The sequence below is a fragment of the Polyodon spathula genome, chromosome 6 (assembly GCF_017654505.1).
Source record: "Polyodon spathula isolate WHYD16114869_AA chromosome 6, ASM1765450v1, whole genome shotgun sequence".
Lineage (NCBI taxonomy): Eukaryota > Metazoa > Chordata > Actinopteri > Acipenseriformes > Polyodontidae > Polyodon > Polyodon spathula.
Genome location: NC_054539.1, coordinates 61,245,593 through 61,258,963, shown reverse-complemented (window position 1 = coordinate 61,258,963; position 13,371 = coordinate 61,245,593). Strand labels below are relative to the sequence as shown.

The 13,371-nt window shown below is 42.8% G+C and overlaps 1 protein-coding gene across 1 annotated transcript in view; it reads right to left on the bottom strand.

The window, feature by feature from the left end:
• Positions 1-996: 996 nt before the first annotated feature.
• The window catches only part of LOC121317427 (XK-related protein 6-like), a 101,495-nt gene continuing 89,120 nt past the window's right edge, over positions 997-13,371 (bottom strand). The window contains exon 3 of the mRNA XM_041253349.1: positions 997-1,973. Coding sequence (XP_041109283.1) covers positions 997-1,973 — 977 coding nt within the window. The remainder of the gene's footprint in view (positions 1,974-13,371) is intronic.

The window sequence follows — 13,371 nt, the reverse complement described above, 5'->3', positions numbered from 1 at the left end:
AAAGAGAAGATTTTATTGGTATATATTTATATGCTTCCTGAGCCAGTTTTGAACCAACATTTAATGCACATTACTAAAGGGTGTTTCCATAATTTTTTCCCAGTACTGTTGAGTACAACAGTTTGTGCAAGTATGTGCTTTCATTTGTACAAAGTGGACCTGCTTTTTTACCAGACTGACCTGTTCTCCAATTCAGTGTTGTTATGAGTTTACAAAATGGGAGAAAATAACACTGTAACTTTCTCACAGGCCCCTTATCATTTTTTTTTTTTGTTTACTTCCTGTGCTGCCGATAGCAGGAACCCACCACAACCCACCTGTCTCATGTGCAGCACAAACATAAGTGTGATGGTCAGGTTGCTATGTTTGGAACACAGGAAGTACACAGGGACAAGAAATGAACTACTCCATTAAGTCATGGCTGTTACCCTTTTAGTTCAATTGAGTCAGTTTGTGAGAGAAGAATCATAAGATAGAGGGGGCTAGCCACAATTGTGGTGGTTGGAAGTTTTGCTAACTGCTCAAATGACAAGTAAGCAAATTGCTTTTCAGTCCTCCACCATTCCCAGGATGCTATACGGCTGCTACGTTAGAATATAAAACACCAGGGTGAAGACACCTCTCTTCACCACATGGTGAAGCATAGAATTGAAATACCATTATATCTTGTGTGTAGAAAAATGAAGAAAAAAAACAACTTTTTGTTTCTTTTCGTACATACAAAACATATTCTTATATACACAGAGTAACCAGAAGAAAGAAAAAAAAAAAGCTTATATGCAGGCTTTTAAAAATATTTTTGTCTGTTTCTTTTTTGTTTGTTTTAACTTTTATATATTTCATTGTCTTATGAATGATGACAGTGTAACAGAAAAATAAAGGTCCCTTTCTTTAGTTGAAGAACCAAAAAATGCAAAAAAACTATAAACAAAACAAACAAAAAACGAGTTGTAATTGAGAAACAGACAGAGGGAGAGAAAAAGAACGGAAGCACCTTCAAAGTGAAGACTCATACTGTAGAAGCTCATAGAGCAAGGGTCCGTCTCTGTACCTGATCCCTACTGCTGCAGGGGTGATGTACTGAAGGATGTTGATAGTCCTTCTCAGCCTACGGTCCACAAAGTGTGCGTCCCAGGCTGGGTAGCGCTTCCTTGGCATGTCGATTTTGATGAGGGGACCCTCAAGGGGGTAGGGCCTTCCCATGGGGGTGGTTGGCACCGTTGGTCTCACCTGGAAAACGGGCAGGCAGGTGTCGGCTGTCAGGTCCTCTTCTTCCTCCTGCTGCTCCCCGGTGGAGCCCCCTCTGCTTCGGGTAGCCTGGGACCCCCTTGGTCCTGGGGTGGGAGCCATGGGCTCAGCTTCGGGAGGCAAAGGCAAACCCCAGAGAAGCTCAGCACAACAAGAGCTGACCAGGATCTTTGCCCGAGGGCCCATGGGGTGAAGCACTCCATAGTAGAGGAGCATGAAGACCACCCCTGTGGCAAAGCTGAGTAACACGCCACATAGGGCAGGCACCGCGTAAGAGTCAGTGGCAGCAGGGTCCCTGTAGAAATACCACAGAAACGTCAAGGCAGCGTTCTCAGTGAGCACCACTAGGTAGTAAGCCACCATGCGATATCGAGTCCTACCTTCCTTGACGTTGAACCAACAGAAGATATAAACGATACCCACCACCATGTTGAAGAGGACCTCCTCCCACTTGGACATGCAAAAGTCAGTGCCCCCATGGACGATCCAGAAAGCCATGGCGCACCAGTGGATCACCACAAAGATCCCGAAATAGAGCTGGAAGATAGAGGCAAAAAGGGCAAAGGAAAGCACCCGGGAGGAGATGGTGAACAAACGCCAGAAGATGTGGATCAGGGCGCCCCGATAGCTCATGCTTTTCTTGTCATCCCGCGAGTCCCTCAGGAGCTTGTGATAAGACGCCAGCACCCAGGCCAGGGAGAACAGGGAGGCCAATGAGGACATACCTACAGTGGGAGAAACCAGAGAAAAAGCAAGGTTAAAAGGCTCCTAAGGCATTGTTAAAATTAAAACGTACCTCACTGAGTAATTGAGTTGATATCCTTTTGAGACATCTACAGTGCCACCTGTACAGTAGTTTTTTTTTTTTTAATGTATGTATTATTTCTCCATGTATTATTTCTCTCTATTGCAGTAAAACTCATAAAAGCTCAATATCACTTCCTTCAAAATAACATATAACAAAACTGTTCCATTTTTTATCATATAGTATTACCCTACCCCATTACGGTTAATGAAATCAAAATTTTCAAATCCGCAAAGTACCAAATGGATTAAAAACTCAGTAGTTGTCTAACAAATACATCTTACCAGTACTAATCATAAGACATTCAAAAAAGTCTCTTTCTTTACAATGTAAAGCCTCGCTTATTTGCAAACCAAACTCCTTCTCAAGTAAATTGTTAATAATAAACCATTAAATAACCCCCCTTTTCTATACATTCATGACGTAAAAACCTAGTTTCTGAGAAACATAAGAGCCTTTCCAAATGACTAAAGAGCCCAATAGTCACAACTATTATTTGTAATTTATGAATCTTTTAATGTCCTTTTAGTGCAGCAGGGAGAGTACCATACGGTGGGACTGTAAAGTTCACTTTCCCAACTCCTCCTGTACAGACACTAACCCCTCTAAATACAGGTAGTGGACAAAAAAATGGAAACACCAATGTAAAGTTACTTAATAGTTCGTTGGGCCACCACGTGCAGCCAGTACGGACTGTATGCGCTGTGGCATAGAGTCTACCAGCCTCTGGAATTCTGCAGGAGGGATGCGGCACCAGTCTTCCATGAGACAGTCAATAAACTCACGGTTGGTTGATGGTGTTAGAAAACGCTGTCTCAGGAGTCATTCCAGAATATTCCATAAATGCTCGATTGCGTTCAGATCTGGTGACTGAGAGGGCCATGACATATGGATAACATCAGTGTCATGCTCATCAAACCATTGGGCGACCACAGGTGCTCTGTGGATGGGGGCATTGTCACCCTGGAAGACAACTCCCCCAGCAGGAAAGAAATGCTGCTACATAGGGTGAAGATGATCACTCAGTACCATTAAGCAACAATTAGCATTGACCTTGCCTTGTAAAAGGGAATGAGTGCACCCAAACCATGCCAGGAAAATGCGTCCCACAACATCACAGAACCCCCAGAACCCTTCACTGTTGGAACCAAGTACTCAGGGCTGTAGAGTTCTTTAGGTTGCCTCCACACATGCACTTGTCCATTTGTTGAGAACATGGTGAAGGATGATTCATCTGACCATATCGCATTTCTCCAATGCTCGGGAGTCCATTGCCTATGCTCTTTGCACCATTGGACACTCAAACGTGCATTGCCGGGTGTGATGAGCAGTTTGTGCACTGCAACCCGACTACGGTATCCCTCTCTGTGGAGTTCTCGGTGGACCTTTTTTGATAAAACTGGCTGCTCGCGCCCCAGGTTGAAATTTGCGGTCAATTAATCTGCAGTTGCTCGCTTGTTTTGCCTTGCACTTCGAATGAATGCATGGATATCATGATCCTGGAGTACGCGCTTCCCCCCACTGTTGCTCTTTGCTGTTGATGTCTTTTTCTTGGAGTTCCATGCTGACATCATCTTAGACACTGGTGCTCGTGAAACATCAACAAGTTGAGCTGTCTTGGTCACTGAAGCTCCTTCCAAACCTGCCCCAACAATCACCCCTCTTTCAAAGTCACTGAGGTCTCCTCTTGCAGCCATGCTAGCCATAATTATAGGCAACCAGGCCTGTCCAGCATTTTTATGAATGACCCTAAGCATGCTGGGATGTTATTTGCTTAATTAACGCATGAGCCATACCTGTGTGGAAGCCCTTGCTTTCAATATACTTGGTGTCCCTTGTTTACCCAGGTGTTTCCATTTTTTTGTCCACTACCTGTATGTTTGCTGTATGAACCTACAGTGGTATAGGGATCAATTACATTTTCACGCTTGCCTGTGTTCCTCAGTGTTGCAAAAGAAATAGGGAGGCAGAAAAAAGGCAGAGTGCATGGAGCACTGACACTTTTCATCTTCATCATCATCATCATCATCATCATTATTATTATTATTATTATTATTATTATTATTATTATTATTATTATTATTATTATTATTATTATTTATTGGCAGCCTCTATCCAAGATTAATATAATACAGTATAGTTTACAGTAAGTGCAAATAATACAATATGGATGCAACAAGTTAGGATTACAGCAAGTTATATCTACAATGACATATTAGTAGTGCAATAGTGCAAGGATAGTGCATCAGCTGAGGATCCAGTAATGTGGTGCTTAGGCCAGGCAAGTCCAGTGGATAGTGGTCCCATCACATCAGTAGCCCATCACAGTGTATTCTAATAAACTTAACTGTTACACACTGCCAGCATATGTTTAAAAATGCACTGTATACAACATGAACATAGCATTCAGATTTCAAGACCACTTCACCAACATACTTTGCATACAATATTTTCCAAACAAAGTTGTTAAGGCAGGAGAAAGGCAGAGGAAAAAGATCCTATTGACTTCATTTGCTAAATTTAAATAAATGAATAAATGGCCAACAAAATAATTATATACGGACCCTAAAGGCGAAAAGAGAGTGAACATGTTTGCCTGCACTGGGAAAATAGGGGGCAGGAGGGTTTGAGTTGCTCCTTCAGTTATAAACAGGGATCAGAATATGTCATCTGCCATTGCTGTACTGTGTGTGGTTATAGCAGATAGGATTTTGTAACTGAGGCTTGTCTGCTCTAAGGAAAAAAAACTCTCTGGACCCCTCCAATTAAAACCTGTGCTCAGATCACGTTATCGGCTACTGCTAGTACTGTGGTTAATAGCAGATTGGAGTATAACAGAGACTTGCCTCGACGGAGGAGCCAGAACTGCTGTTAATATGGGAATGTTGAATCTAGGGATTTGGTTAAAATGACTTTTGTTCTTGCATTTTAGACAACATTTTTCTTTTATTCAGCATTATTACATTATAATGCTACACAACAAATATATACATATATACACACCATCCACATGTTTTATCGGGGCATCGGGGTCCAATATAAATCCTCTAAGCAAACTGCTTTTTCTCATTTTTCATATAAAAAGCAGCACACCATTTTAATTAGTACTGCGGACAGTAATTGCTTCTCTTCAACTTAAGTCTCCAATTAATTTCATGAGTCTTCCTCTCCTTTCTCAAATGCACAAACCCGCTGCGTTGAAAGAATCCATTCCCAACATACAAGGCTTGTTGCTAGGGAGCCGACATCACTGCCCTGTGACTTTTGCTAGTGCATTGCTGCCACAAGTGAACACCTCATTGACTACAATAAAAACCACTTCAGCAAGTAGATATTTAATTTGCTTTGTCTTATTGTGCAACATGTGTGTATATGATAACAATACGATCGATATTCATGTCTTGTTTTTAATTGTCTTGTAGATTTTTGTTTGTGGTGTGCAGTACAAAATAAAACAAACGGTAATTCTAAGTAAAATTGCCTATTTATAAGGCAAGTGCAGTTAGACTGTAAAAATGGAGAGCCAACTCCAGGACCGTGATATATCTGAATCCACAGTATAGTGAGGGGCGATATACAGTGCCTATAGAAAGTCTGCACCCACTTTAAAAATGTTCACCTTTTGTTGCCTCCACCTGTGTTAAATTGTAGTGATGATTTCAGGATAAATTCAGCAGTTCCTGTAGGTTCACTCTGCTGGGTAGTGCATTTCAAAGCAAAGACTCAACCATGTGCATCAAGGCACTTTCAAAAGAACTCCAGGACAAATTTGTTGAAAGGCACAGATCAGGGGTTGGGTATAAAAAAAAATCAAAGGCCTTGAATAGCCCTTGGAGCACGGTCTAGACAATTATTTAGAAGTGGAAGGTGTATGGCACCACCAAAACCAAACTGGATGACCGAGCAAGAAGGAGAATGATCAGAGGCTACCAAGAGGCCAAAGGCAAATTTACAAGAGCTACAGGCTTTTATGGCCAAGACTGGTCAAATTGTGCATGTGACAACAATATCCCAAGCATTCCACAAATCTGGCCTGTATTGTAGGGTGGCAAGAAGGAAGCTATTACTCAAGAAAGCCCACCTTGAATCCCGTTTGAAGTATGCAAAAACACTCTGTAGCCATGTGGCAAAAAGTTTTGTGGTCTGACAAAACTTAAATTGAAACTTTTGCTCTAAATACAAAGCGTTATGTTTGGCGCAAACCTAACACAGCACATCACCCAAAGAGCACCATCCCTACTATGAAGCATGGTAGTGGCAGCATCATGTTATGGGGATGCTTCTCATCGGCATTGACTAGGGTACTTGTCAGGATAAACGGAAAATAAATGGAGCAAAGTACAGAGAAGTCTATGAGGAAAACCTGCTGCCCTCTGCAAGAAAGCTGAAACTGGGACGGAAGTTCACCTTTCAACATGACAACGACCCAAAGCACACAGCCAAAGCTACACTGGAGTGGCTAAGGAACAAAAAGGTAAATGTCCTTGAGTGGCCCAGTCAGAACCCCGACCTAAATCCAATTGGAAATTTGTGGCATTACTTGAAGATTGCTGTCCATCAGTGCTCCCCAAGGAACTTGACAGAGCTTGAACAGTTTTGTAAAGAAGAATGGTCAAATACTACCAAATCTAGGTGTGCAAAGTTGGTAGAGACCTATCCCAACAGACTCACAGCTGTAATTGCTGCCAAAGGTGCTTCCACCAAATATTAACTCAGGTACCCAATTATGATCTTTCAGTTTTGTGTTTTTAATATATAAATTTTTTCAATAAAACTTTTTTTTTTTTTTTTTTTAACAGTGTGGAGTATGGTGTGTAGATAAGAGGAACTACGAGGCACTGACACAACAAAATGTGAAAAAAGTTCAAGGGGGTGTAGACTTTCTATAGGCATTTTATATATATATATATATATATATATATATATATATATATATATATATATATATATATATATATATGTAGTTTTGACTTTTTAAAACACTGTGAACGTAGAAGCTCGTTTGGCGACTTTTACGCAATTTGATTGGCTCTTGTAATGCTGAAATTTGCATATCCCGATTACTCAATTATATAGTTATTGCTTTCTCCCAATAACGAAAGAGGGGGGAGTTTTAATATATATATATATATATATATATATATATATCTATATATATATGTATAATATATATATATAACACACAACAACATGTACATGTACATACACAATGTATATAATGTATACATGTGTGCACACACACACACTGTATAATGCTATATCTAATAGCAATGTACACACACACACACTTTGAAATTTTAAGGAGGCACTTCCTCCCTTGCCTATTCTATGGAGCCTCCACTGGTGTACAAAGCCAACTACAAAGCCTTCAGTTTTGGTAAAGATGCTTGTGCTGCTTCTTTGGGGTTTAAAAAATACACTCACCACCACTTAGAATAAGCGCGTTTGTGTTAATGTGATTCACCCACAGTAAGTGAAGGACGGTATAAACTCAATAACCTCAATAATTCAAAATGCCCCCCAATCACCAGAACAGTAATCAAAACAAACAAGCGTGTATGCGGTTAAAATATTTAAGAAACTCAATACACTAATAAAGATGTATTAAAACCTATGAATGTAATAAGTACAGTAATCCATCGCGTATCCAACTGCGATGGGGCCAGAGTAAGGGTGGATATGTAAAAAGGCGAATCCCATTATACACAGCTGGAACAATTACTGTACTATATTATTATTGTTTTGAGATTCAGCTTTTATTAGGGAGCTCCCCTAAATCCCTTGTTTAGGAAGATACAGGGTATCAGTGCTTGTGACAGAGTAGCCGTCTGCAGTGTGGGTGTGTGCATTCGCTGCTGAGTGACAGGCAGGAGCTCGAGTTGGAGGTCGAAGTTGATACGCCCCGCAGGCGAACAGGATTTATTTACATATACTAGCACTGAGCTGCAGGGTTAACAAGATATAATGAGGCAGACAACAGTTGCAGTTCAAAGCAGAAGGAAACTGCTGTATTTATTAATTTTTTTGTTTTTAGTGAACAATGGCTCTCATTCCTCTCCTGTCACTCACAAACTCAAATTCTCAACTCTCTCTCTCTCAGTTCACCCGCCGCCAGATCCCGCTTCTCTCTCTTAAACTGTCATCTCCACACTCACGCACTGGTCCAACACTCTCTCTGACTGCTCGTGTCAGACCTTCTCCCACCCCCCTTAGTGATGCACTCACACACAGGCAGTCTTTCTGCTCTAAGTCACAGAAGCACCAAAACCCACAGAGAATGCTAACAGATCCGAACAAGAATAACACAGTTTACAAACACACATTATTTACAGACTACTCCCACCCCCTTTCCCAATCCACAATCAGGTCAATTCCCACATTTATCTCTGGCTTTTTAAAGCAAAGTTGCATTATTTGCTGACTGACAGAGCTCCAAGCATGCTTTAGTAAGCGCACAGCAGCATCTAACAGAGACATTTTATTTACACTGAGTTTTCATGCTGATGCTCATCGCTTTTCTTTTTCCAGCCATGATTGGTTGCTATTGCAGTCAGTGCTGTTCTTTCAAACTGTAAACCCGACACTGCGTACAGGGATTAAATAGCCAAGGTACAGTACAGGGGTAATCGCTCAGAAACGAGGCGCAAACAGCTTTTTTACTAAAGTGCTGCCTTTTGTATTGAAATCTATGTGAATGGCAAAGTAACAAGGTGAAAACAGCTGACTTGTGGATTAGTAAGAGTGATTACTACAGCATAAGCAGTATGTTTGTTATTTAAGTGTAAACATTTAGGTTGAGTTTCAGGGTCGCTGGTGAGTCGCGTCTATCCTTCCCCTGTCTCTATTCTCCCTGTCAATCACTTTCCCACTTCTATATAAGTCTCCTGTTTCCTCTTACACCCTCTCTAGTGTTTTTTGTTTTTCGTACAAGCCGGTACGCTACCAGTCTCTTCAGGGTAGCAGTCTATTCATAGTCTGTGCGAAAAAAAAGAAGAAATCTCTTATCAAAGCTATTTAAAAAAAGGGGGAGTGAGAACTATCATCTACTGCTATCCCACTAGCAGCTATTTCGCTTCAATCAAGCTTGGATGTTCCAACCAGTACCTCTCCTCCACTGGATTTCGGAGACAACCCGAGTCATTCGTGGTTTCCAGATGTCTCCTCTGCTCCAGTTCCAGCAGCAGCTGCTGCCATTCTTCAACTCTGCCATGGTAAAAGATCTGCTCCGTCTAATCCATCTCCAAGCTGCTTCTTCTTCCAAGACTGGCCAACCAACAAGTTACTTAAATCATTACTCGATATTGGAATAGCCATACCAGCATGTACTGACAGAGAAGCAATGTTTCTCCTCCTGTGTGAGTCCCAGTCAACTAATCTGGTCTTTCGTACCCCGGCAGCGTCAAGAGCCCGTCTGTCATCAAAAAAAATAAAAAATCCAAGGTGCAGCCACGATCAGCTGTGCAGTCCACGGCATCCGCAGCAGCTCTAGCCACTGCAGCTGCACCACCTTTTCAGCTCCTTGCTGAGCACTTTCAATCTCAGCGCCAGGCTCCAGTTACTTTTCGGTGCAATCCAATCCAAATCTCTCTCTCCCCGCTAACCTTCTCATAGATCAGCCTGCAGCAGCAGATGAGCACGAGCCTGCAGCAGCAGACAAACATGCAGCCAGCCTATCCATGCTCCACAGAGAGATTTTCAGACATCAAAGGCCTTCTGCAGCCTCTCACAGAGCCCGTTTCATCTCTATCCTCCCGTCTCCAATCCATCGAGGCTCAGCTCTGACACAGACTTGTGCCAGCCCTTCCCACCTCTGCTCCAGCCTCAGCCTCACCCCCTACTTTAGGTCCTGTTCTCCCAGCAACCGATCTCGAGGCCCCACAGTACGATTTGGCCACAGCTGCCTCTGCTTCCTACAGAGCAGCTTCTTACAGCTTTCACACCCTGCTGCCTCCTTCACCCCTCCACCTGTCCATCATGTCTCTTCCCTCAATCCTATTCATGGCTCAGCACCCCCATCAGCATCTCACTCCCAGGATAAATATGGCCACTCTACAGCACTCCATCATTTACCTACTCAGACCTCCTCACTGATCAGGCAGACTGGAAATCTGTTTTGAATCTGATTATCCACTATTAGGAGAATGACTAATAGTGTGACTAAAAGGTGCTGAGCTTCCCCAGCAGCCGATTCATATATTTGTTCAGCTCCAGCTGCCACCTCAGCCCTCAGTTCCAGCTCTCTGAACCTCTCTTCTCCGACCTATCCAGAAACATTATCTCTAGGCATTGGTTCGCCTCTCACCTCTCCTCCCTCATCACCAAGGCAGGCCTGCCATCCCAGTTCTACACACCCCATTCTCTTAGAATCAGAGCAGTGAAATCCGCAGCAACACGTCATCAAAGTCCTAGGTCACTAGGCATCCTCAGCAGTTGATCTACATCAAAACCACCCCAGCAGTCATCGTATCTGCCCATCAGTCCCTAGCAAGCTTGCCTCGAGTAGGGTTTCCCTCTCCGCCAGAGGTTTCCTCCTAAAAAAGGGGGGTTTTCCTCTCCACAGCGTGGATGGCTTTCCTTTAGGTTATCAATACTAACCTGTCTTTGTTTTGTTTATTTTTTCCCCACTTAAGTCTATGTCATGCTGTGGCTGCAGTCTTTTCTATTCTCGCAGGTGCGGTTCTGCGGGGGGGGCCGGGGGCCATTTTTGGGAGGTTAGTGAGGCTGACTTTCCCCAGCCTCCCAGGGCTATGCCCTTCAAATTGGAGGTTCTGCTTCGGGCCAGATGGGACCCCCAGCCACACTTTCTATCCTGTCGCAGCTTGTGCGCTTTCCCTATACTAATTTCTGGAGTCTCTCTCTCTCCTCTGCTCCTCAACGCGATATCTGCCTTGCAGTCCTTCAATTTCTTTCTAATCTCTCTACTCTTTTCTTTCTAGCTCCAGGACTCCTGTAAGCTCCGTTCCACGATCCCGAGTCCCTCTAATTTTTCATTTTCAAGGCTCTCCTTCGAAGGTCTGTTCGGTCCTGGTGGATAGCTCCATTCACAAGTCGCTGAGCAGCAGTGGCTCTCTAAGAGTCGAGTCCTCTCTTCTTTCTGTCCCTTATGGGTAGCTCCATTCTCAAGTCGCTGAGCTGCAGCGACTGTCCGAGATTCGGGTACTCTGTCCCCTCAATCCCTTATGGGTAGCTCGGTTCCCAAGTCGCCAAGAATGCGGCTCTACAGCAGAGCGGGGGATTCTATCCATGTGTTTTCGAGTCTTGGGTTGCCGGACCAGCCTTCGGCAATAAGGTTCTCCATCGCTGAGAGCAAGACTCCTGTTCTATCCCTTTAATTCCCTTCAAGTATCATGGCGCTCTCCAGGCTGCCATGAAGCACTACACTTATCACTCACGATCGCCCCATGAAATCAAAGTCAATGGCACATAACAAGATCTGCACAACTGAATTTGCCCGCAATATATGGAATGCGTAACATGGTATAAACTACGCCTTTGTTATTGAAATCAGTGGAAATGGAAAATGTTAAACGCTATTGGTCTGACAAACGGCTGCCTGAAATAACCCTGAATGGTGTAAGTGGTGGCTATGGTATATAGAATTCCCATATACAGCACTTTCTACACTTACTAGAGATTGAATGATTCTGCTGTTTCACTTGTTGTAACAGGAGACTACAAATTGTGCCTACAATTCATAAATGATGAGGTTTCCTTGATAATGCAGGATATTGGTAAGCTATTAATATCCCTATCTGTTCCCTAATGCCTGGAGTTGTTTCTGTTTTTAGTTGACCTTTGCTCCAAATATATAGCTTTTTTTTGTAACAAGGGAGGGTTTTTTCTTTGTGTAACCTTGAAAAGCTAAAAGCTTAGGGCATAATCTATAGCTTCAGTTTTCCTTTTTCATATGCAACTACAGTACTTGCTTGCTTTACTAGGCGCACGTTTAAACAGCAGACCAAATAGCTCTGTTAGATTTTGACAAAGAGTAAAACTGTGCTTGTTTTGTTTTACTGTGATGTTAGGCCTATCGAATGAGAATGGGATGACTGTTAGACATGTTGGATTTTTATTTCAAAGCGAAATTAAGTTTAGGTTTTGGGTATTTTTTTTTTTATATTCATGAATCTTATGTTTTTACTTTATCAACATAGCAATCTATTTTATGCATTTTTACTTTTTTAAAGAACATCAGGTACACCAAAGTGTAACAATTGGCCTGTCCCTGGTAACACTGCTCCTAGTGGACATAAGAAATACATCAGTGATACATATCACAGTACAAAAGTACTGTAGTACTTCTTAGACGCCACTAGGAGCTGAGTTACAAAGTCACCAGGGTGCGATAACTGAAACAGAAAATGATTAACATAAAAATTAAAAAATTAAAAAATAAAATGCTGGGGTGGTTCTGATGTAGAGATCGACTGCTGAGGATGTCTAGTGACCAAGGACTTTGATGGCATGTTGCTGCTGATTTCACTACTCTGATTCTAAGAGAATGGGGTGTGTAGAACTGGGATGGCAGGCCTGCCTTGGTGATGAGGGAGGAGAGGTGAGAGGCGAACCAATGCCTAGAGATAATGTTTCTGGATAGGTCGGAGAAGAGGGGTTCAGAGAGCTGGGGAAGCTCAGCACCTTTTACGCCTCATATTCTGGAAATGAGGGCAGAGAGATGAGATGCTGACCGTTCTATTTGTTAGTTAATACGGGATCGATCAGCGGTTTGCGCCTGTCATGTCTGCTTGAATTGGAAAAGGTGAACTCACATTCAGAGATTTGGGTTACACAACTCCAGTCATTCTCCTAATAGTGGATAATCAGACTCAAAACAGATTTCCAGTCTCGTACTGCATCTCTCACCATGTATTAATGCTGTAATGTTTGAGAGGAAGCGCAAACATATAAATAGATTGCTGAGGAAGACAAGTGCCCCATATTTTGATGGGGATTAGCGTTAGCATTGATTGCGGAAATGCTGCCACGATCTGCATATTGGAGAAGTCCAGTTGCAGATTTAAACAATAAACTAAAGCAACTTTTGCATGTTGCAGTGAGCCGATATGAAGAGAGAGCGGAGATCTTCTCTAGCGAGGTGCAAATAACAGTAGCAGGTGAGATCTGCCTGATCAGTGCGGAGGTCTGAGTAGGTAAACGATAGAGTGCTGTAGAGTGGCCATATTTATCCTGGGAGTGAGATGCTGATGGGGGTGCTGAGCCATGAATAGGATTGAGGGAAGAGACATGACGGATGGGTGGAGGGGTGAAGGAGGCAGCAGGGTGTGAAAGCTGTAAGAAGCTGCTCTGTAGGAAGCAGA